This window comes from Orcinus orca, chromosome 3, assembly GCF_937001465.1.
Source record: "Orcinus orca chromosome 3, mOrcOrc1.1, whole genome shotgun sequence".
NCBI classification, from domain to species: Eukaryota; Metazoa; Chordata; class Mammalia; order Artiodactyla; family Delphinidae; genus Orcinus; species Orcinus orca.
In genome coordinates, this window is record NC_064561.1 from 87,354,423 (window position 1) to 87,379,731 (window position 25,309).

Sequence of the window (25,309 nt, forward strand, 5' to 3'; positions counted from 1 at the left end):
ACTGTTATAAAAAGATCATCACCACTCTAAGGTTGTATAAGGATTTTCTTTAAGTAGGTATATCTCTGTATTTTGTTCCAATTGTTGAGACCATTTTGAGAAATTCCTCAATGGTTTTGAAAAAATTTTTTAAAGAGAAGAAATGAATTGGGGCAAGACAGAGAGAGCAAGAAAGGAGGATGGAATTGACTGTCCCATGATTCTACATAAGAAAAATCCTACATTTTAGAAAATGAGACTCACAATGTTGTGAATTCTTCCATCATTACAAAGCCTCATTCTCAGAAAGCACACAATTTAAAACATGTATTTTGATGTATCTACTTCATTAGTGTGGATGAAATTTTACGTATATGTAAACCATTTTATACTTAAACATACATTCCAACTACTTTTATTCTCACCTTTTTTGAATAATGCTTATTCATTAAGTTAAAGACTATAGAGAAGGAAGAACAGGGTATCTGGGAAAATTATGCAATTCTTCCTACATTAACCAAATACAATACAGAAGTTCTCCAATTTAAAATGTCACATACACTCAAGTCAACTAAAGTGGCATAAATACTACTTAAAACAATAGCATGCTAAAAATAGTTACTGCATGATTGTTTATTTAAAATATTATGACTCTGGATGTAAATACATATGGGCTTACATAATTTATTATTCATATAAACCCTCAATTAAAATGCTTAATTCTTCATCCACAATGTCTTTTTCCTAGTAAGCATAATAATACATTTTCTATCTCACTGAAAGTGTTTAAAGCCTTTTGAATCTTGATTCATGAAGAAATTACTGAGGAATAACTTAATATTAACTACATCAAACAATAGTATTGTTTGCAATGTTGTCACAGATTTCTCCATGGCAAAATAGTCACATATCGTTATTGCACAATTTATAGGTACAGGTTATTATGTGCACATCAACTCTCTACATAATAACAGTGTCTTCACTGCAACTTGCTCAACACATTTAAAATTATGAATACAATTTACAAAATCTTTTAACAATATACTTTTAAAAGTATCCTGAGGATATTACAAAATTCATTTTACCAGCCCTTCATTTCTTTGCTTCATTTGACTCTTTAGTTTCCAAGATAATAGCTTTCCATATTTTGTTACATAAAAATGTTCTCTTAATATTCCTATTAAAATATATTTAAGCTAAATAGTATATAATTGTCCCTTAAACTCTTAGTCCCATCTGCCTCCAGTCTTCTTGGTTAAAATCAAGTATTATCAAGTTTTCTATAATTCTGAATCAGAAAAGGTATAGCACAAAACAGACAGAAATAGGGTTAGCACATTTAAGTTAAAAGCATTGTGCATTTTTAATATTTTGGTCATATTTTATAATAAAATAATATATTTTGGCAAAAAATAATAAAATATAAGGCTTAGTTTATTATCTTTTAATGGTAGATCTGGCAGGTATTTTACATTTGTAAATACTATCTATTTAATTTGACTGTTTTCACATTTGTTTCTAAAAACACTGCTATGAGGTTTTCAGAACGTTGAGACTAAAAGCACCTAAAAAATAAGAAATAAAATAAAATAAAATTTAAGTAAAATGTATGGTGCCTAGAAATCCTTTGACAAATTTATAAGCTTAAGTATCTCATATATGCCAACACAGAATCATTATTGCCTGCTAAGTCTTATCTGACTCAATGTAATCTTTAAAATAATAATCTTGGAAGTTTTCCTGAAATTTATTTGAAAATTAGGATGGGAATTCAAAAATTTAAAAAAAAAAAGGTGAAAAAAACAGTTGCAGAAAAAGTTGTTATTCTGGTGGCAGTAGTTGTTATGGCACAAAAACAAATGAAAAGACTTGTAGTTTTCACATATATATATATATACACACACACACATATATATATATATACATATACACACACACACACACAAAGTTCAAATAAGATGTATAAGATACATTACATATATATACACGACCACACACACACAACTTGGGGTCCAGAGGGGAAACTGATGAAAACTTTACGTAACGAGGCATTTGGCTCACCTGTCACTAAAGTCCCAAAGACAGTGTTAATGGAGATGTTCACTATTTTTTGATTCTTACCCAAATATCAATCTATCATTAATTAAGAGAGGAGTGTGAGATGTGTAAGTTTGAAAAAGGCAGTGAGAGTGTGGTGAATTAAGTGATGACTGATGTGCAACTGCCTTTACATAAAGGGTATTTTTACTGTGAAACAAATTCATGCAGAGATATCTGCAGAAGAATTTATCAACAACAAGAAAACAAAACTCCTTTAACACTATGATATACTCATTATACTATAAATATGTATTATTACAGCATTACTTATACATTCTACTTTAGGCAATGTAGTCTAATTTTGAATGACCTTATTAATTTTTAAGGCATCAGTGCATCAAGGGCAAAGCTCCATAAAATAAATATGAAAACAGGAAAGCATTAGCTTATCTGTGGCATAGAGACTGATCACTGTACATCATATGTGTTGGCCACTTCATGGAATAGGTAATAAATTATACATCTTATTGTTAAAATGTTACAGCATAAATTTCACATCATTTTTCAACACTTCATTTAATGGGCTAAACTGATCTGGCAGTATTCTCATTTTCATTGTTCCATCAGCTCCACATGAAAAAATGTGATTTGCAGGCCCTGTCTCAATTTGCATCACTCCGGTTCCAATATTTCTGAAAATGGATTGCCGAGCATGTTCATTGATAAAAGTGTGGAGAAGACTAAAGGTAGAGAGACTCCAAATCTGAAATATATAAGAACAAAATAAAAATTGGGGTTCACATTACCTTAAAAATCCAAACAAAAGATTCACGTCTGTCTTCCTGCACAAATAAGGAATTTCTAAAACAAAAATGGAGAAAAATCTGTGTAGGCTTATAGTCATAACATTTTGATTCTGTATATGGTGTTGCAATTTTCCAAAGCTCTTTGATATTATCACATTCTTCAAAAATCAATCCAGTAAGAGAGGAGGTACTTTAAACCCTTAGTTGGAGACGAGAAAACTTAGGTACAAGGAGGTTAGGTGTACAATGCAACAGAAACTTGTAATGTTATAGGAACTACAATCAAGATTTCCTATCTCTCAGCGAAGTTTCTGTTGTGTAGTTGTATAGTGGGGTAATTCTTTCCCCATAATATACAGTACCCACCAAGGGATCAGAACCGCTGGAAAGAGGAAAATACCAAACACCTAGAGGCCTTCAGACCAGTCAAAACTATATTCCAGCTGCAAGATAAATTATTACAACTTTCTGATGTTTTGACATCACATTAAAAAAAAATATTTCTTTCTTTTCCCTAAGAAATTCATTAATTTATATTACTCTAGACATGATTGTTAAATTGTAAGTCCTGAATACTACCTGGTATACTATGAAATCTTATAACTTAATTAAATAATAAACCTCAGAATGAAAGTACAAACTAATCTAAATAACTAATCTAAAACATGGTATGACTTATTCTAAACTGAGGGCAGTTCAAATAAGAAACTAGCTTCAAACTGGAAAAAAAAAGAATTCTGTATGGAAGCTGTTGTATATATTTAAGAAAAACCTTTTTGAAATTCTTCAATTTCTTCTGGCTGAGAATTATGAAAACAATATGGAAGTTCTAACAAAGCAGTCCAACTTACCTGTACTAAGTACTCAGTAGCACTTAAATTAATGGATTCTAAGAAACTAGACTCCTCCAGTGGGTTGCTGACCATTAGAGTAACTTAGGGACTAGTCTTATCCCTGCAGATCCTTCTGAGTGTAGCCAGAGAACCTGCCATCAAAACCACTATTTCTGTGTTCCAAAAATGCACATTCCTGAGCCTTGGACTTACCAAATGGGTATTTTTGGGATAGGACCTAGTAACAGTATTTCTGGAGTGGGATGCATTTTTAACAAGGTGCTTAACATTTTTAACAAGCTGCTTAACATTCAAACTTCTAAGTTTGAAACACAGTGGAGTTTGAGAAGGACTGTTACAGGCAGAGCTTATCCAGGTACATCAGAATTCTTGAATCAGGCACTGAGTTGTTGGATGCTGATACTATGAATGACAAAATGGGGAGAAATTTGGAATAAGGGAAAATGTCAGCATATCTCACAGCCCCTGAAACTGAATTCAGTAACTCTGAATATGGAGTCAAGACTAATTCTAATGTCTGAAATATGTTCATATCCATGGAAAATCCAGTTCTTTTGCGTGCATTAGTTAAGCATATTTGAAAACAACTGAAAAACAGGCATTTTTCAAGTTAAATATTATTTTATTTCATTCATTAAAAGATTTATTAAATAGCAATTAACCTTGTTGACTACAAAGGAATTAATACTTCTATTATTTAAAGAGACTGGTGTCATCAATATGATTAAAGATCTAAGGTTTCTAAAGATTTCTTTTCATATTGTAATAGATATTGTGGCATTACTGTATTTACCTTTATGTTGCCCTCAGCAGATCCTGTAACAAAGTACTCTTCAGTTGGATCAATAGCAATGGCTTTAACAGGAGAATCATGGCTCTGGAAAAGCTGCCTCTGCTGTCGTTGCCGAAGGTCAAAAACACATGTATAGCCTTTTCTGCCACCTGATATTAGTAGCTGATGCTTTGGAGCATATGCTAAAACAGTGGCTCCGCTATCATGACAAGTAAAAGCTGGAAAAAAAAGTAAAAACTATTTAATAGTATAAGAAACAGACTTCTGGCTTTTGGCCAAGGTAGAATGATAGATTAGATTTGCCATCCTGCCTAAAACAATTAAAATATCAAATGATATACAGGAAACAATGGTTTGAGACACCGGTCACTAAGCAATGAAGAATGATCTTTGCAAAATGGGAAACAAACTGGGTGACCAACATAACTGCCCCAGCTTATTGCCTACAGAGTATTTTCTGGCCGTGGCATAAGAAAGGGGAACCCAAGTTGATCTGGGTTCCTATTTCCACCAGCCATACTGGGAAAAAACCCTCATAATTCACAAGGCATCGTATAGAGTACTGAGAAGGGTACTGCCTCAACAGAGGGGCAAAATTAGCCCTGTACCAAATACGGCTTTTAACACAGCTGTTTTCATCATCCCAGAAAGTTCCCTCATGCCTCTCCCTCAAAGGCAATCGCTATCCTGATTTCTATCCAATTGGTTTTGCCAATTCTTGAACTTCACATAAATGGAATTTTATAGTATATATTCTTTTGTGCCTGCTTCTTTTTCTTTAACATAACATTTTAGATGTGTCGCACGTATCAGTAGGTCATGCTTTTAAATTCTGAGTAGTATTCTATTACATAAATATACCACGTTATCCTGTTGGACATTTGTGTTGTTTCCAGTTTTGGGCTACTATAAATAAAGCTGCTAAGAACATTCCTAATACCAGTCTATTTGTGGACATGTGTTTTCATTTTTCTTGGGTACATATGTAAAACTATATACTGCTGGGTCACGCTACATGCATGTTTAACTTCACTAAGAAATTGCTAAACAGTTTTCCAAAGCAGTTGTACTGTTTTATACTTTTATCAGCAAATCATGAGGGTTCCAGTTTCTCCATATCCTCACCAACACTTGGTAGTCTAGAACCTTTAATTTTTGCCATTTCAGTATACAGAGTAGTATGATAAATTATGGTGAATTTAGTTTGCATTTCCCTGATGACTACTGATGTTGAGCATCTTTTATATGCTTATTTGCTATTCAGGTATTGAGAAAAACGGTAATTTAAAAAAATCTTGAATATATCATTTCTTTAATAGATTGTGCTTTTGGTGTTGTATCTAAATCTCATTACCAAACCCGAGGTCACCAAGATTTTCTCCTATATTTCCTTCTAGAAGTATTACAGTTTTGTTTTTACATGTTTTACATGAGTGATTTTGAGTAAATTTTTGTGAAAGGGGTAAGGTTTGTACCTATGTTCATTATTCCACATATAAGCACCCAATTGTTATTAGCACTTTTTGTTGAAAGACTATCTGTTTCCACTGAATTATCTTTGTGCCATTATTAGCAATGAGTCTACTATTTATGTGTGGGTCTATTTCTGGGCTCTCTAATCTGTGTCTATTCTTCAGCCAGTACCACAATGGCTTGATTATTGTAGCTTTATAGTGAGTCCTGAAATCAGGTAATGTGAGTTCTCCAAGTTTGTTTTTATTCAGTATGCATTATTCTAGGTCTCTTGCCTCTCTACATAAACTTTAGAACCAGTTTGTTGATATATACAAAACAGATTGCTGGGGGTTTAATTAGAATTCCACTGAATCTATAAAGTTGTGAGGAAGTAACATCCTAACAATATCAAGTTTTACAATCTGTGAACATGATGACCATTTATTTAGACCTTTTTTTCTTTTACTTTTTTTGTGGCTTTTCCCAACAGATGCTATACATATTTCGATTTATGCTTCAGTATTTCATTATTTTGGGTGCTCTTTTAAATGGTAATAATTTTTTAAATTTCAAATTCCAATTGTTCATTGTTGATAAAGGAATGCAACTAATTTTAGTATAATGACCTGGTATCCTGTGACATTGCTGTGCTTGCACATCAGTTCCAGCAGTTTTTTTTCTGTATTCTTTGGGATTTTCTACACCATCATGTAATCTGTGCATAAACAGTTTTATTTCTTCCCTTCCAATATGGATAACTTTTACTTCCTTTTCTTGTCTTATTGCTTTATTTAGAACTTCAAGTACAAAGTTGAGTAAGAGTGGTGTGAGGGGATATAATACTGTAACTGATGTTCGGACCTGTGCTATCAGATTCAAAGTAAAAACAAATGATTTTTATATTATCTATGTTCCACTGTCCTTCATTAAAGTACAGTGAAGAGTTAATTACATATACAGCATTTTTTCTGCTTTTAAACTTTGCCACCATGGTCAAAAATAAACCTCACAGACTACTAAGTGTGTCATTAAAAAAAAAATCCATTTAAACATCACTTTTACTTTATGAGTTTGTGATTCATAAAATGCTTTCAAAACTTACCATGGACTAAACTATTGGAAGGTGCTACAAGAGTGTCCCACAAACATATGTTTCTGGAAAAAAAAAAAAAGATTATTGAATGACATAAGAAGTTAACCACAGAATAAAAATAGATATGTCTCATATTATATAATGATAAAGGTATCAATACAAAAAGAATATTATACTTGTTAACATATATGCACCCAATACAGAAGCACCTAAATATATAAAGCAAATACTAATAGACATAAAGGGAGAAACAGACAATAATACAGTAATAGCAGGGGATTTTAACACCCCCCCTAACATCAATGAACAGATCATCCAGAGAGAAAGTAAGGTAATAGTGGTGTTAAGTGACACAATAGACCAGCTGAACTTAAATGATATGTACAGAATATAACACCCCAAAACAGCAGAATGCACATTCTTTTCAAGCACACATGGAATGTTCTCCAAAACATATTACATACTAGGTCACAAAACAAGCCTCAACAAATTTAAGAGGATAGAAATTGTATCAAGCATTTTTTTCTGACCACAATAGTATGAAGTTAAAAATTAACTCCAGAAAGAAAAATGGAAAAAAAACCCAAACACATGGAGACTAAACAACATGCTACTAAAAAACCAATGGGTCAATGACAAAATCAAAGAGGAAGTCAAAAAAGATCTTGAGACAAATGTAAATGGAAACACAACAACCCAAAATCTATGGGATGAAGCAAAAGCAATTCTAAGAGAGAAGTTCATAGCAATACAGGCCTTCTCAAATAAACAACACAGCCTATCACTTACCACCTGAAAGAATTAGAAAAAGAACAAACAAAGCCCAAAGTCAGCAGAAGGAAGAAAATAATTAAGATCAGAGAGGAAATAAACAAAATAGAGCTTAAAAAAAACAACAACAAAAACAATCAATGAAAGCAAGAGCTGATTTATTTTTAAGAACTGATTTTTTGAAAAGAAAACAAAATTGACAAACCTTTATCCAGCGCATCAAGAAGAGAGAAGACCCAAATAAACAAAATAAGAAATGAAAGAGGAGAAATAACAACTGATACGAAAGAGATACAAAGAATTATAATACTATTAACAGTTATATGCCAACAAATTGGACAACCTAGAAGAAATGGACAAGTTTCTAGAAACATACAGCCTGCCAAGAATGAGTCAAGAAGAACAGAAAGTTTGAACAGACTGATCACTAGAAACGAAAATGAATCTGTAAGGGAAAAAAAAAAAACAAACCAAAACCCAACCGCCAGGAAACAAAAGTCCAGGACCAGACAGGGGAATTCTACGAAACATATGAAGAACAAACACTTATCCTTCTTAAACCATTCCAAAAAAACTGAAGAGGAGGGAACACTCCCAAATTCATTCTACAAGGCCACCATTACCCTGATACCAAAACCAGACAAAGACACTACAAAAAAAGAAAATTACAGTCCAGTATCTTTGATAACTACAAATACAAAAATCCTCAACAAAATATATTAGCAAACTGAATCCAACAATACATAAAAAGCATCATACACCATGATCAAGTTGGATTTATTCTGGGGTCACAAGGATAGTTCAACATTTGCAAATCAATAAATGTAATACATCACATTAACAAAAGGAAAGATAAAAATCACATGATCATCTCAAAATACACAGAAAAACTGTCTACTGAGATGTCCATTCATGATAAAAACTTTCATCAAAGTGTGTATAGAGAGAACATTCCTCAACATAATAAAGGCCATTTAAGACAAATCCACAGCCAACATCATACTCAACAGTGAAAAGCTGAAAGCCTGCCCACTAAATTCAGAAACAAGACAAGGATGTCCACTCTCTCCACTTTATTTAACATAGTACTGGAAGTCCTAGCCACAGCAATCAGACAAGAAAAAGAAATAAAAGGCATCCAAATTGGAAGAGAAGGGGACTTCCCTGTTGGTCCAGTGGGTAAGACTCCATGTTCCCAATGCAGGGGGCCTGGGTTTGATCTCTGGTCAGGGAACTAGATAGTGCACACATGCCGCAACTAAGAGTCCACATGCCGCAACTAAGAAGTCCACATGCCGCAACTAAAGATCCTGCATGCTGCAGCTAAGACCTGGTGAAGCCAAAGTAAATAAATAATTTCTTTTTAAATTAAAAAAAAACAAATTGGAAGGGAAGAAGTAAAACTGTCACTATTTGCAGATGACATGATACTTTAGATAGAAAACCCTGAAGTCTTCACCCCCCAAATTTAGAACTAATAAATGAATTCAGCAAGGGTGCAGGATACAAGATCAATATTAAAAAAATCTGCATTTTTATACACTAATAATGAAATATGAGAAAAAGAAAGTAAAACACAACCTGTTTAAGATCACATCAACAAGAATAAATACCTAGGAATAAACTTAACCAAGGAGGTGAAAGACCTATACTCTGAAATATAAAACACTGATGAAGGAAACTGAAGATAATACAAAGAAATGGAAAGATATCTTGTGCTCTCGGACTGGAAGATTAATATTGTTAAATTGGCCACACTACTCAAAGCAATCTACAGATTTAATGCAATCGCCATCAAAATACCCATGGCATTTTTCACAGAACTAGAACAAAATAATCCTAAAACTCACATGGAATCACAAAAGACCCTGAATTGCCAAAGCAATGTTGAGAAAAAAGAATAGAGCTGGAAGAATCACACTACCTGATTTCAGACTATACTACATAGCTACAGTAATCAAAACAGTGTGCTACTGCCACAAGAACAGACACATAGATCAATGGAACAGAACAGAGACCCCAGAAATAAACCCAAGCATTTATGGTCAGTTAATCTATGACAAAGATGGCAAGAATATACAATGGAGAAAAGACAGTCTCTTCAACAAGTGGTGGTGGAAAAACTGGACAGCCACATATAAAATAATGAGATTAGAACATTCCTGTTCACCATATACAAAAATAAACTCAAAAAGGTTTAAAGACCTAAATGTAAGAATGGAAAATCATAAACCTCCTAGAAGAGAACATAGGCAATACACTCTTTGACAAAAATTGTAGCAATATTTTCTTAGATCAGTCTCCTAAGGCAAAAGAAATAAAAGCAGAAATAAACAAATGGGACCTAATTAAACATAAAGCTTTTGCACAGCAAAGGAAATCATCAACAAAACGAAAAGACAACCTACTGAATGGGAGAAAATATTTGCAAATGATGATTGACAAGGGGTTAAAACCTAAAATATACATACAGTTCATACAACTCAATATAAAAAAAAAAACAATAAAAAAATGGGCAGAAGATCTGAATAGACAATTTCCCAAGGAAGACATACAGATGCCCAACAGGCACATGAAAAGATTCTCAACATCACTCACTATTAGAGAAATGCAAATCAAAACAACAATGAGTTATCACCTCACACCAGTCAGAATGGCCATCATCAAAAAAATCTACAAACAATAAATGCTGGAGACAGTGTAGAGAAAATGGAACCCTTGTACACTGTTGGTGGAAATGTAGATTGGTGCAACCACTGTGGAAAACAGTATGGAGGTTCCTCAAAAAACTAAAAATAGAACTACCATATGATCCAGCAATTCTACTCCTTGGGTACATATCTGGAAAAAATGAAAATACTAATTTAAAAAGATACATGCATCCAAATGTTCACAGCAGCACTATTTACAATAGCCAAGACATGGAAGCAACTCAAGTGCCCATCAACAGATGACTGGATTAAGATGTGACTCACACACACACACACACACACACACACACACACAAAATAAAATACTACTCAGCCATAAAAAAGAATGAAATACTGCCATTTGCAGCAATGTAGATGGACCTAGAGAATATCATGCTAAGTGAAATAAATCAGACAGAAAAAGACAAATACTATATGATATAACTTACATGTGGAATCTAAAAACAAAGACAAATGACTGTATATACAAAACAGAAACAGACTCACAGATATAGAAACAAACTTGTGGTTACCAAAGAGGGGAAGACGGGTGAGTGACATATTAGGAATATGGAATTAATAGATAAAAACTACTATATATAAAATAGATAAGCAACAAGGATATACTGTATAGCATAGGGAATTGTAAAAATTATCTTGTAATAACCTATAATGAAGTATAATCTGCAAAAATACTGAATCACCATGCTGTATACCTGTAACTAATATAATGTTGTAAATCAAGTATACTTCAATGAAAAAAAGCAATATGTCTCATTATAGCTCGCTTGAACCTTGCTCACACAGAAAGTTCTTAAATTTATAAAGCATCGAATACAAGTAGCCAATATATTTATGTATGATTAATTTTTAGACAAAAATTTAAAAAACTAATAGCTTCCCAAACTGAATAACTTTAGATTAACATGTAATTACAAGGAGTACTATATGAAGTCTGAATATGGGAACCACTTTTTGTATTCACTGATTTTCTAATCTAATAGTTCGACCACATACATAAGTAGCAGGACACACCGAATTTTCTTGAGTACAAAGAAAACTTATTCCTACTACAAAAGGGAGCAGCTTCTACTCCATTCTGTGAGTTACAAAGAAGGCACAAATGTGTATAAGAATTTCTATGAAAAACGGGCTGAAAACTCCATATTCCTAAAATTCCCACTTTGAGTGTAAAGTGAGGCCTCAGGACAAACACAAAAGCTCAGCAACCTCAGAAGGCCTTAATCACAGAACTCAGCTGTAGGAGGAAAGTAAAAAGTGTGCCTGGACATGGAGGGAGGAGACTTTTTTTTGCATATTTAAGCTATTTGGGGAGATGGGGACGGGCTGTCACTTACTAGTTATTATACAACTCAGCTTCTTGTGTTCTTACTGTGAAACATTGATAATGCGATATAATAAAGCTGTGGCAAGGGTTTAACTAAATAGCATGGCCAATAAATAATACTCTTTTTTTTTTTTGGCCTCAAGCTTTCTTAACACATAGCAAATAATATGGAGAAAAACTCTACCAACAATCAAATTCTTTTATCCTACACTAAAGTCTTAACATTGGAATACTAAAAATCCAGAAGGAATGGATTTTGTCTTTAATGTCACCAGAATTTCCTTAGCTTTACAATTAAAACACTAAAAAAGCTCTAAGAAACAAGTCTCTTTAAATAAAAATATTTAAAGGTGTAATTATGACATTATTGAGATATAAGGACATTAAGCAATTAAAAAATAAAGCTTAGCTATACATACACAGACTTCAATTTCAGTTATAATCTCTTACCTATTGTCAGTTGAAAGACCAGCTGTAGCTATCAGAGAGGAGGAACTAACGAAGACAAAATCATTGGCTGTTTTGTTATGACACTGCCAAGTCTGCAATGGTTATAAACAACACATGTTTATTGCTGTCACAAACAATTTTATAAGCAGGTAGATGTATTAATCAAAAAACGATCATGTAATTTGTGGCTTACTTAAATCCTTGTGTTCTTTCCCCCACAGATTTTAGAAAAGTTGCAAGAGTAATAGAGAACTCTCATATACCCTTTACCCCGATTCACCAATGTTTACCATTTTGGCACATTTGTTTTGCCTCTTCTTCTCTTTCTCACACACACACACCCCTTTCCCTGAACCATTTAAATAAGATGCATACGTTATGACCTTTTATGACCTCCGCTTTTGTTCAACCAAAAGTTCAAAGGGAAACAAAAGAAAGTTAAGTTCAAACATTTTTCTTAGAATACTTGTGAAAATTGTCTTAGAAAACAAAAACTAGCATTTTAGATGATCTCAGACTGAATTATTTATTTTCAGAAATATTTAAGCTTTCAAATACTTTTTCAAATATGTGAATAAAAACATAATACTAATAGTCAACAAATTAGAAAATTTACAATGTTTCTCAATATTCCCTCAAACAATAACAAACTACTATGAGAGGTTTAGTCAGTTATAAAGGCTTCCAAGTTATGTCTGTTCAGATGTTTCTCTTCAATAAAAAATAAAATTTAAAAATATGTCAAAATCATCATATGAAAAAGTTTTCCTGTGAGTCACTTCCCCATTGCCCCCAACCACCACTGCAGCTGGGCTAGATGATATGTCTTTAAAACAAAATCTACTTTAATCCCCAAAAGCAAATAATGTTCATTTTTAATCCAATTTGTCTTTTTAGAAGTTTTAAAACAAAGGCAGTCCCCTAAGAAACATAAACCTGTACAGTTGACCCTTGAACGACACAGGTTTGAACTGCATGGGTCCACTGATACACAGATTTTTTTCAATAAATACTACAGTACTACATGATCCAAGGTTAGCTGAATCTGTGGATGCAGGACCATGGATATGGAGGGGTGACTGCAAAGTTATATGCAGATTTTCAACTTGGGGAGGTGAGGTGTCCAGTGTCCCTAACCCCTGTGTTGTTCAAGGCCCATCTGTACATTTAATCTGCTGCCTGAATGAAAATATGAGGAAAAATAAATATTCTTTCAAGGTACCCTCACCAACACTCCCTTGCTTGCTTTCACTTAGACCAGTACTTTATTCTAGCATTTAACCTTGGATGAATTACTGGAATTTTAACCCATATTCTTAATTTTTTTCTTGATAGATATTACTTAGTCTTATAAAGGGCTTCACTAAAGAATCCATCAAATATAAATTCAGTGTTCTATGAGGCTGCGGAAGGTTCACTGAACCTGTGTGGTCCTGAATAGAGATTTTTTTTTTTTTTTAAGAGATGGGCAAGAAAATAGCACCAGCTATAGGATACCCTTTCTACTTTGTTCATAAGGGATAATAACTGCAGAAAAACAACCAGATGCACTGGTCTGTTGATCATCCTTTTTAGGTATCATAGCCACTGCCATTTAGTGAGGCTAGAAAAGGGCTTGAGTAACTCATGGGTCTCCAGAGTTACCATGTTGGTTCTATACAGGTTTCTTTTTTTTTTTTTTTAACATCTTTTTATTTTATTTATCCCTTGACTAATCATTGCATTTTTTTTTTTTTTTTTTTTTTGTGCTACGCGGGCCTCTCACTGCTGTGGCCTCTCCCGTTGCGGAGCACAGGCTCCGGACGCGCAGGCTCAGTGGCCATGGCTCACGGGCCCAGCCGCTCTGCCGGCATGTGGGATCTTGCAGTACCGGGCACGAACCCGCATCCCCTGCATCGGCAGGCGGACTCTCAACCACTGCACCACCAGGGAAGCCCAATCATTGCATTTTTAATTAATTTTACTACTTTGGTCTTTATCGAGTGACTAATCCACAAGCTTTATTATTTATTTACATTTTCTGGTGAGATTTTTTTACTTTTATTTTTTTTTTTTTCTCCTTTCAGTTTTGAGAAATGATTAACATGAAGCACTGCATAAGTTTAAGGAGTACAGCATAATGTTCTGGCTTACATACATCATGAAATAAGTTTAGTAACATCCATCACCTCGCATAGATATAAAATGAAAGAAAAAATATTTTTCCTTATTCTGAAAATGCTTAGAATTTACTCTCTTAACAACTTTCATATATAACATGTAGCCGTGTTAATTATGTTAATCATGTTGTACATTACATACCCAGTACTTACTTACCTTTTACCTGGAAGTTTGTACCTTCTGACTGCTTCCATCCAATTTCCCCTCTCCACCCCTGCCTCTGAGTAACCACATATCTAATCTCCCCTTGCCATCAGAAACAGGTACTTTCATACAGGTTTATTCTCCAAGTTACCAGAGACTAAGGATTTTTATACCTCACAGTGTAATTTTCAACACAATACAAGGACAGAAACTTATAGTAAAGTGATTGAATACACAAGACTAGACAGATTTTGTATTTTGGCTTTGATATTTCTTGCAAGTATATATTCTTGGTTTCTTTAAAATAAAAATTCAAAAAATTTTAAAGGTAGGAATTCTTGGCTTACCAGGTATGGCTTAGGCATACTTCCAGTAACTGGACAACATTTCCAGTTTGTTTGATACAAACTTAAATATCCATCAGCATCAACTATTCCAAACTTAGAGAAAAAAAATATTTAAAAGTATTTAATACAAATAAAAAAGCACATTATTTACCCTTACCCTCACTGTGAATCTCATACTTTAACTCTTAAACATTTGACTGATAAGTTGCTTGACTTTTCACTTCACCTACACATGGATCTAGTCCAGAAAAACATTTAGCTATTGCTTTAAAAAATTCCAGGGTGGATATAAAGGAAACTAACATCAGACATTCAATTTATTATACTAACCGACCGCACAGTCTGTATATTCTCTGTAAATACTCCAAAAATAGAATACTGGATTTACACATTAAGCCATGTGACAAAGTTTTAGCATATATAAGATAAAAAAACTGTTCATCTTAAAAAAGACAAAGGACGGACTTCCAGAGATATGCAATAAGAAAAACACATAAACAACAGCAGAAAATGAAACAAAGTTTATCACAGTAAAAGAATTCCACTATGGAAACTCAGAGCATTTTGACTGGAAAGATGACAAAATAATCCAGTAAGGGAGTATATGATACAGATCTTAAAATAAAACAAATGTCTAATTCGGACTCCTGCCCTCTCCCATCTACAGATATAACAACTATTAACAATTTGATAGTGTTCCCTTTCAGATTTGTTCTATGAATATTCAAACATTCATACATACAAGGATACAAGGTTTTTTAAAAATTATGATGATAATATACAGTTCTACAGTTACATTTTTTACTTATTATAGCCATTTTTTCACATTGGTATCTATAAATCTACCTCATTCTTGTGCTGTGCAGTATTACACTATATAGTTGCACTGTAACTTTTTAAAGCTTTTCCTTATAGAATTTCCAATTTTTCCTATAATAAAAAGTACTGTTTTGAACATTCTTGCATATACACCTCTGAGTATTTATATAGGACAGACATCTAGAAAAGAAAAAGCTCTGTCAAAGGGCATCATTTAAAATTGGTAGGTGAAGCCAAAATTAAATCCTAAGTGGTAATATCAATTTACACACCCATTTTTCTTACACATTAGTCAATACTGCGTACTACAAAATTATAATATTTGTTGATTATCAGAAATAAAGTCTCATTTTAATGTGCATTTCTTCAGTTATTAGTGAGGGTTATTGGCCATGCATAGGGTTTTGTTTTTTTGGTAAATTGTTCATTCTTTGTCTTCTTTTTCATTGTCTTCTTACAAAACTGACTGATAGGACTAATAGTAGGAATATTAATCCACTGTTTACTATTTTTGTTACAGATATTTTTCTGATGTTTATCCTTTCTGTGGTTTATCCTATGTTTTCTAGAGTAGGTTTAGGTACGTTCTTCAGAAAGGGTATATGGAATGTGCTAATTCTCTGCATACTTAAAAATGTGTTTATTTTGCCACCAAATATAAATGACAGTTTGGATAGACATCAACCCCATTCCTTATCCATCAGAATTCTGTGAATACTGTTCTATTGTCTATTTGTAACCTCTATTTTTGAGGAGGCCAATGCCATTAATTTTAGATAGGGGGGTGGAGAGGTTGTAAGCAATCATTTTTACCCCTACTCCTTTCTAGAAGCTCTCTTTATCCTTCAGTTAAAAAAAACAAAAATCAAATAATCAGGCTGTGTCTAGGCACGTGCTGTTTCTCAATACTTCTGCTTAGTACTTGGTAGGTGCTTCTTTTTCTAAAATTCCATGTTTTGCTTCGGGGAAGTTTTTATTTTATTATTCCTTTTAATATAATGTTTCTCTTCCATCACCTTTTTTCTTCTTCTGATACATCTTTTAAATTTCTTTTATAAATTTTCCTGGGTCTAGTCTCAATTTACTTCTTGGGTTATTTTCACCATGGAATAAATTCCAAATTTGTACCTCCCAGTCACAAACTTGATTTTCAAATACTTCAATTCTGCTATTCAGCCCTTGTAATCAGTAGTTCCTCTACTCCTAATTTTGGGGAATCATATGTTTTTAACTTCTAAAAATTCTTTACTGTTCTACTGCCTTTGGTTCATAAAATCCCATTCTTGTTTTACAATGTAGGATCTTCCTAAATCCAAGGAATTATTCCTCACAGGTCATTTTTTTCTGCTAAATGCTCCCTTTTATCCTCTTGGTTTTTCTGCAATGTCCAATGACTTTTGACAAAATGATCAGCATTACTGTGATACACTGTAGTATGAGTTATCTGTTCCAATTACTCCAGTAGGCTTCCCTACTAAGGGAGATAGCACACTTAGGTGTCGTGCTCTTGGGCACCATCATGGCTAAGGTGAATCAACAGTAAGCTGACTGCCTGTCAAAGAGACTTGGGAAGACAATAAGGAAGTTTGTTGTGACTTAAAATAGCCTATATAGAAGGTTGTAGTGAGTGTAAAATCTATAAAATAACTCCAAGTGTAGAAGGACTTGAATGCCACACTAAAGAATATGGGCTTTTGGATAAAATGAGGAGGCTGCAGGTTCTTGAAAAGGACAATATGATCTCACCTATAGGGTAGTTATATAATTATGTTATTTGTTCTTTTTTCTTTTATGGCTACACCGCACAGCTTGTGGAATCTTAGTTCCCGGACCAGGGATCAAACCCGCGCCCTCGGCACTGAAAGCACGTGAATCCTAACCACTGAACCACCAGGGAATTCCCTACGCTATTTGTTATATAACTTTGTTGACAACATGAAGAATGCATTAGAGAGACAGGGTCGAAGTACAGAGATTAGTTAGGAACAATGTAACATTGACAAACCAAAGTGGAAAAATATGAGCACATAAGTGGTATGGATAGGTTATACAGCTGAAAGTACAGTAGAATTCTAAAGGCTTTTAGATTAAATCCCCTTAATTTCCCATTAAGGAGCAAAGAATATTGCTAATTGGTATTAAGAAATTATAAGCTCTCAATTTTGTTTCATAACTACATGAAAAATTATCACTGACTTCTGTGAAATGATAAGAGCCATCTGATAAATGTGGCAGGCAAAAAGGTTGCAGCACACCATGACACAAGTAACACGTAAGGAGGGTGGAAGGTTTGGAGGTTGAGGGAAAACGAAAGGCAAGATGAACCATCAGCTAGGGCCTGTGTGAATGTTTTTAGTGAAGCATGGCCCTGAAGACAAAGAGCAGGCTGATTTCCCCTTCAGTAGTTGTTTAAAGTGCTAGTAAGATAGGAGGAGCAGAGAGAGGCAGTTTGAGGAAAGGAGGATTACGGGAAGTGAAGCTGGTAAGAGCCAGGTTGGCAAACTTTTATTAAAAGGCCCATATAGTAAATATTTTAGGCTTGCCAGCTACAGTCTTTGTTCTCCTGAACTCTGTTGCAGTACTGGGAAAACAATCATAGAAAACAAATAATGAATGGGTTAGCTGTGTTCCAATATAACTTTATTTACAAAACAGGTGGCTAGGCCGTAGTTTGTTAACACCCTGTTCTAACACCCTGTTCTAGAGCAGTGCTTCTCAAAACTTTAATGTTGTATACAAATCACAAGAGTATCTGGCTAAAATGCAGATGGTGATTTGATAGGTCTGGACTAGAGTCAATAACCTGCATTTCTAATCAACTCCCAGATGTTACTTACTACTTGGTACTTGACCATACTTTGAGTAGGTCCCAGAGGGTAAAGTAAGCAGATGTATTTAATAAAAAATGTGTAATATAAGATGGCCCTATAATCATTTGGTCCTTAAGCATCATATAAGAGAATTTTAATGGAAATGTATATAATGTCTTTCCAGGAAGAACCAAGTGAATTTAAGTTTTGAGAGGAATTTCTTTAAAAAGAATTCATATAAGATGGATTAATACTTCACCATTAGCTCATTGAGCTGTTCTCTTCAGAAACCCAAATGAGTAATATTCATAAACCCTTAATGAAATCAAACCATTTTCCCTATTTACATTTTTATATACTACCTTATTTCCTTGATAGTTAAATCTCATTCTTGTAACTCTTGAATTGCCACCAGATCGGAAACAGGTTATTTGTTGAGAATGGCCCCATTCGAACATTCTCACACTTCCATCTTGAGCTCCTGTCAGATCTGCATTATAAGAGGGAAAAAATTGCAAATTTATTTCAGGAATCTTTGGCAAATTTATCTTTTAATCCAATGTGAAAATCTTTACGGAAGAAATACCTAAGAAATGAATCATAGTCAATTCACATGAATTTACCTTTGTATGAAATTTCACTTGAATACTCTCAATCTTAAAAACAGATGATTACATGGTGTTCTTTCAACTGACAGAACATATCCTCACACAAAACAACAGAAGCAATTAAATCAGACCTCTATAAACTTTATTTCCTTTTGAAATTATCTCAGTTACGTTTTAACAGCCTTTAGTAGATAACGTTTATGATAAAGAATCAAATTCTTGGAGTTACTTAACTTTGTATGGTGACAGATGGTAACTAGACTTATCATGGTGATCATTTTGTAATGTATAAAAATACTGAATCAGTATGTTGTACACCTGAGACGAACACAACACTTTAATAAGTCAACTGTATTTAAAAAAAAAAAACTTGGGTTTTTTTTTTCACACACACACACTGTATTTTATTTTTACAAGAGATAAATAAACTGACACCAAGCATTGTAAATGGATGACCACAACAAAAGCAACAATGACTGCAATTACCAAACACGAAACACACTCATACTATGTCATATAATATTGACATTCAGTCCAGTAATCCTCCACAGTAACAGCTCCTTTACTTTGTATATTGATTTGTATATTTTTTGATTCTGAAAATTGATTTGTATATTTTTTGATTCTGAGTCCTTGTGGGTTTTTTTTTTATTGAAACAGAAAGTCACAAAAATTATAATCATCCTCATCAGTTCACTCAGTCCCATGTAATTAATTTTTTTTTCATCTTGATCTTTTGTTAGCACTTTTATGAATTCATCAGTTTTCCATTAGAGTTCCGAAAATGCTTATTCATTCAGTTCAGCAGTATAAAATCTTGGGATTTTTAACAGCCAATTCTTATCAGTCATACTACTGATGTTTAAATTTATGCATTTTTCTCTGAAAAAAAGATTGTACAAGGTCTTGAAAGTCATGCTAAAAAAATCATTTCTAATAGTTATTGTCTGATCTGATATCTCAAATATATGTTATCTGTTTCATTAAGGAATATGAACAAACTAAGTAATTATTAAATTCTTTACTTTACCATTTACTAATTGTGTGTTACTAGGAAACTTACTTAATCTCCCTGAGCCTATTTCCTTCTAGTAAAAGGTATATAAGCCACTATAATAGTGATATATATCATTAATGATATATAAGTCACTGGACAGTTCTGAGAAGTAAATGAGATAATTCATATAAATCATTCAGAAATATGCCTAACATATAGGGCCAAATCTACATTAAGAATAGTTATCAGTATTAATGTGGTACAGAGGTAGTGAGAAATTATATTAATGTATGTAAAAGTAAAGTATCTAGCACATTGCTGGTCATACATTAGTCAACTTTCCCTCATTCATATCCAAGTATTTAAAAAAAAGGAGCTTCAACTGTTTTGACATGTTTTAACACTGGGCTGGGATGGAAGGGTGGGTAGAATTTCTTGAGACTAGGGATGTTAATTCTACCCTCCCTCTCCTCTATAGTCTTGCCCAGCTTAATCAAAAAAAATAAATTGGACTAGATGCATTTAAAAACCACTCAAATTTTTCTATTATTTATGGTTTTATTTATTTGAAAAAAATCCCTAATTATTAGTAGCTCACATGTAAAATGAAACACTCTTAAAACCTTATAAACTAAAACTTAAAAAAACGAAGGTTCCATGACTTCACTCGTGGCACAGTGGATAAGAATCTGCCTGCCAATGCAGGGGACACGGGTTCGATCCCTGGTCTGGAAAGATCCCACATGCCGCAGAGCAACTAAGCCCATGCACCACAACTACTGAGGCTGTACTCTAGAGACCGCGTGCCACAACTACTGAGCCCGTGCAACACAACTACTGAAGCCCGCGTGCCTAGAGCCTGTGCTCTGCAACAAGAGAAGCCACTGCAATGAGAAGCCCGTGCATCGCAACGAAGAGTAGCCCCCGCTCGTCACAACTAGAGAAAGCCCATGCGCAGCAACAAGACCCAATGTGGCCAAAAATTAATTCTTTAAAAAACAAAAACAAACAAACAAAAAAACCCACAAACGTTCCTATAACCAGGTGTCTGAGCAAATATTCCTTATTAGTAAGTAAAGTCTGTTACATCATATACATGTAACGAAAGAGTTAAATGCAACCTTAAAAATCTTAATATATTCATTTTTTGTTTTTGAAATGAGGCTTTCCTTTTAAGACTTACATTTCTATTTCAGTTCAACCTATTAGATTAACTTCTAAAAAACTTCCCTGGAGTAGAAGTCCAAAAGTTTTGGTTTACAATGACTAAGATTTTTTAAAAATCTATTCCAAAGGAAGGAAGGAACTATTTTGAGGTATCTGTAATTCAGAGTAAAATTTTTTAAAAACTTGTTTCAAAACATTTCCAGTACATGAAAGGAGCCTATTGTTGAACTAAATTACTATCTGTGAGACTTGTTCATGACATGAAAAAATATACTGTAAAAAAATTTCAGTGATTAATTTAATTAGCATTTAATTTTTCAAGTCTCTTATCTGCCAGTTACAGTAGTTCTTCTCTGAACAGAGAAAGTACTTACTGCAAGACAGAAGTTACATGATATTACATAATAACTCTGAAAATAAGTCCATTAATTGCCTTTGAAGCTAGGGATTATTTTATTTAAATTTATGGGCTTGACGTAGAGCCTATTTATAAACTAGTCACCTGTCATGATACATGCTTTGGGACTGAGAAATAATGAAATCCCATCAATATTTCAGGAAACTTCTAAACCCTATTGTATAGAGTAAGAATAGATTTTAAACAATGCCAAATTTTCTTGCTGGAGGATTAATATTATTTAAGCTTTGTAAATAAAACACCTTTGACTCCTTCCTCTATATGCTTCATGATTGTTTTTAGTTCTTACTTTACATTAGACTTGTGGACAGAAAACATATACTTCTAGTGTTGAATAAATTTGATGTAGTGGAAACAGGCTAATTTTCAATATTATTTTATACCTCTAGCATAAGTAACAGAAGTTACCCTCTTCATCTTAAATATATGGTTCTCTTCAACCCTTTTATTAGACATTGGTATATAACTTTGATAATAGATGCTTACAGCGCTTATTATAATTAGGTAGTAAAGAACACTCTTTTTGCCACTCCTATTTTATTAGACATTGGTATATAACTTTGATAATAGATGCTTACAGACTTATTATAATTAGGTAGAAAAGAACACTCGTTTTGCCACTCCTATTTTATCAAAACATCTCTCATAAAAAAGGTGGTACAATTTTTTTATAGGTTATTAAATTGGAAGGACATGAGTACCTCTTAATTAACATGCACTATTTTCACTATTTTTGTTACTGTGTAGTAGGACAATTTGATGAAGGGCACTACTTAAAAATTATATTAAAAAAAACCTGGAATACACACATGCCAATATGAATACTGATTCCAACCCACCAGTTAAAGTTGTCTCTATTATTTTTTCTCTGCTTCAATACTTCCAATAAATTCCCCGTTAAATCTTTGTTAAAGGAAGAAAAACTTTTGAGATTCCTAGGAAGATTAACTAAAAATAAATATATCCTGCCTTAGAATGTAAGAATGTAGTAATAACCATTTCCTATACTTACTATTAGTGTATCTGATAAAAGACAAACTGACAAAATGTTAATAAAATACAAACTGATTATGAGGAGGCTACAAGTGACCCAGATACGGTTCTGTTCTATGTAATAAAAAAGGGAGTGATCCAATTATTAAAACAATAATTATCAACTACAATTTAACAATGTGCAAAATGTTCAAAAATAAAATGTGATAACAGAAATATTCAGTCAAAATGCTAAAAATTTACATGTTAAGTTAGCCTTCTCTATTAATTCAGGAAAATCACTTTTTCTATTTTTACCCAATTTTGAAGTGATTTTACTTGCTAGCAAACATTCCCTACAAAAAAAATAAAGTGTTGACTATCTTTCAATTGAAACTAAAAGTTTCCTTTAAATTCCTTAAAATAATGGCTAATTATTATCAACTTACAGTAAGGAAGAGATGGATGAGAAGTCATTCTTCTGACATTATTAATGGCTTTCTTAATCATCTGTTAACAAAGAAAAATCATTCTTTTACAGTTACAATAAAAAGTAGTATTAAAAATTTAAATTGTGACAGGAGATTCAAATAACATTTATTTATTTTTACATGATTCCATAACTATTGTAATGGGTGCTAAAAATACTAAACATGGTAACAGAAATGAAATTTAATAGCTCAGCTCTCTAACATTTAAGTGTACATACATTTTCTGCATCATTACCTAGTATCTAAGAACAAATTCACCTCAAGAATTTAGTCTTACCTCCTTTCTTGCCAATTCTTTTCTTATCCCATTAAATTTATTGGAACAATCCTGAATAGTATAAGGTTAAAAAGACAGGCAGGGGGCTTCCCGGGTGGCGCAAGTGGTTGAGGGTCCGCCTGCCGATGCAGGGGACACGGGTTCGTGCCCCGGTCTGGGAAGATCCCACATGCCGCAGAGCGGCTGGGCCCGTGAGCCATGGCCGCTGAGCCTGCGCGTCAGGAGCCTGTGCTCCACAACGGGAGAGGCCACAACAGTGAGAGGCCCGCATACCACAAAAAAAAAAAAAAAAAAAAAAAGACAGGCAGAAGCATGTGAAAAAAAAAAAAAGAGGTAAACAGAAAACTGAATAAATTTTTAACTGATAGTTTGGAACTATTTATTTACCCATTTTAAAATTATGCTTTGAATGATTTACATAGCCTGTCAAATAAGAGTAAACTAAATATGTGAAATTAAAGGGATAATTTTAATTTATAGACTATTTCCTACTTATAACTCTAACTATAGTTATAGGTTATCCTAAGTTTGTAGCACCAGTTCATGTATATTTTGTTGTTACTGTTCTTTTGGATTTTAAATTGTTCAATTAGCCTAAAGCTGTAAGTAAAGTGGGGATTTGGGAGGGAGGGAAGGAACTAGGCCAGCAGAATCAGTGAGGGATAGAAACACTGAAAGATATATATGGCTGCAGTTATACTCCAAAACAGCAGAAATTGGTCATAACTAGTATTCATTAGCATTCATAATTTAATAAAATAATAGGATTAAGAAAATTTTGATCAAATTCTCTACACACAAAAAACAACCTTCTGAATGTTACTTCTGTTTAGTAAACTTCATGTTTAAATCCCTTGCCCCTCTTAATTTAGAAAAAGTCTAAAGATTCCTGTTCTTTCTTTTAATTATCATTTTTTTTCTGGTAAGAGCATCAAAGGAAAATCATGAGTAAAAAAATAAAAGAAAGTTAAATAAGTTTCTGAAAGCATATGTAGAATATTATAAGGGAAAGAAATCATTAATTATTCTAGAAGATCCATATAAAAAGGAACCACCTTATTATATTGGTGTCTTTTTCCTGAGGATGGAGTGGGATAATCCCAATACTTATGTTTACAAACCACAATGACCCCAACTAAAAAAGATGTCCTTCTAACATTTAAATAGGAAGAAAATTCAGTCCTAAGAGGAATAACAATGGTAAATTTCCATATTATAATACTCTGGAGAATAAACAAATATTTTCTGAGCACCTACTAAATGTTCTACTTAGAGATCTATTCTACTTAGAGATCATCAATATATAAGGCAGGCATAACATAATCTCTCAAAGAGCTTGCATTGCAGAGGGTATTAAAAAAGACAACCAAATAATGAATAATTTCCAAACTGATGAGATGATAAAATGGGATAATATGATGATCAAATGAGATAACAGTGTGACTGGCAGTAGTGTAGGGAGCAGCAGATACCTTTGCTAAGGAAGCAAGGGAAATCTCTGGGAATTTGAGTTGAGATCTGAATGGTAAACAGAAGAAGAGTATTTCAAGCAGAACACAAGGTAAAGGCTCTGAGCTTGATGTGCTCAAGTGACAGAAAGAAGGCCAGTGTGACCAGAGCAAAGAGAATCAGGTGTGGAAACACGGGAGATGCTGCTGCAGAGGCTGGCAGAGTTTAAATCACATAGGGCCTTAGAGGCCATGTTAAGGACTTGATTTAAAGCTGTACTGGGAAATCTTCAAGTCTTAAGCATTGGAGTGATAACCTGAATGATCTTTTAGAAAAAAGCAACTCTGCCTGCTGTGTATAAAACAGAGGGA

The 25,309-nt window shown here is 33.4% G+C and overlaps 1 protein-coding gene across 4 annotated transcripts in view; it reads right to left on the bottom strand.

Annotated features, from left to right (window-relative positions):
- Positions 1-597: 597 nt before the first annotated feature.
- Positions 598-25,309, bottom strand: part of DMXL1 (Dmx like 1) — a 124,919-nt gene continuing 100,207 nt past the window's right edge. For 2 of the 4 annotated variants that reach the window (XM_049708506.1, XM_049708505.1), the window contains 8 exons: positions 23,490-23,540; positions 23,171-23,231; positions 18,922-19,049; positions 14,931-15,023; positions 12,280-12,371; positions 7,030-7,082; positions 4,473-4,690; positions 598-2,782 (listed from right to left, as the gene is read on the bottom strand). In XM_049708506.1, coding sequence (XP_049564463.1) covers positions 2,558-2,782; positions 4,473-4,690; positions 7,030-7,082; positions 12,280-12,371; positions 14,931-15,023; positions 18,922-19,049; positions 23,171-23,231; positions 23,490-23,540 — 921 coding nt within the window. In that variant the 3' untranslated portion in view covers positions 598-2,557. The remainder of the gene's footprint in view (positions 2,783-4,472; positions 4,691-7,029; positions 7,083-12,279; positions 12,372-14,930; positions 15,024-18,921; positions 19,050-23,170; positions 23,232-23,489; positions 23,541-25,309) is intronic. The other 2 variants (XM_004267483.4, XM_004267482.3) reach the window with 1 other exon arrangement.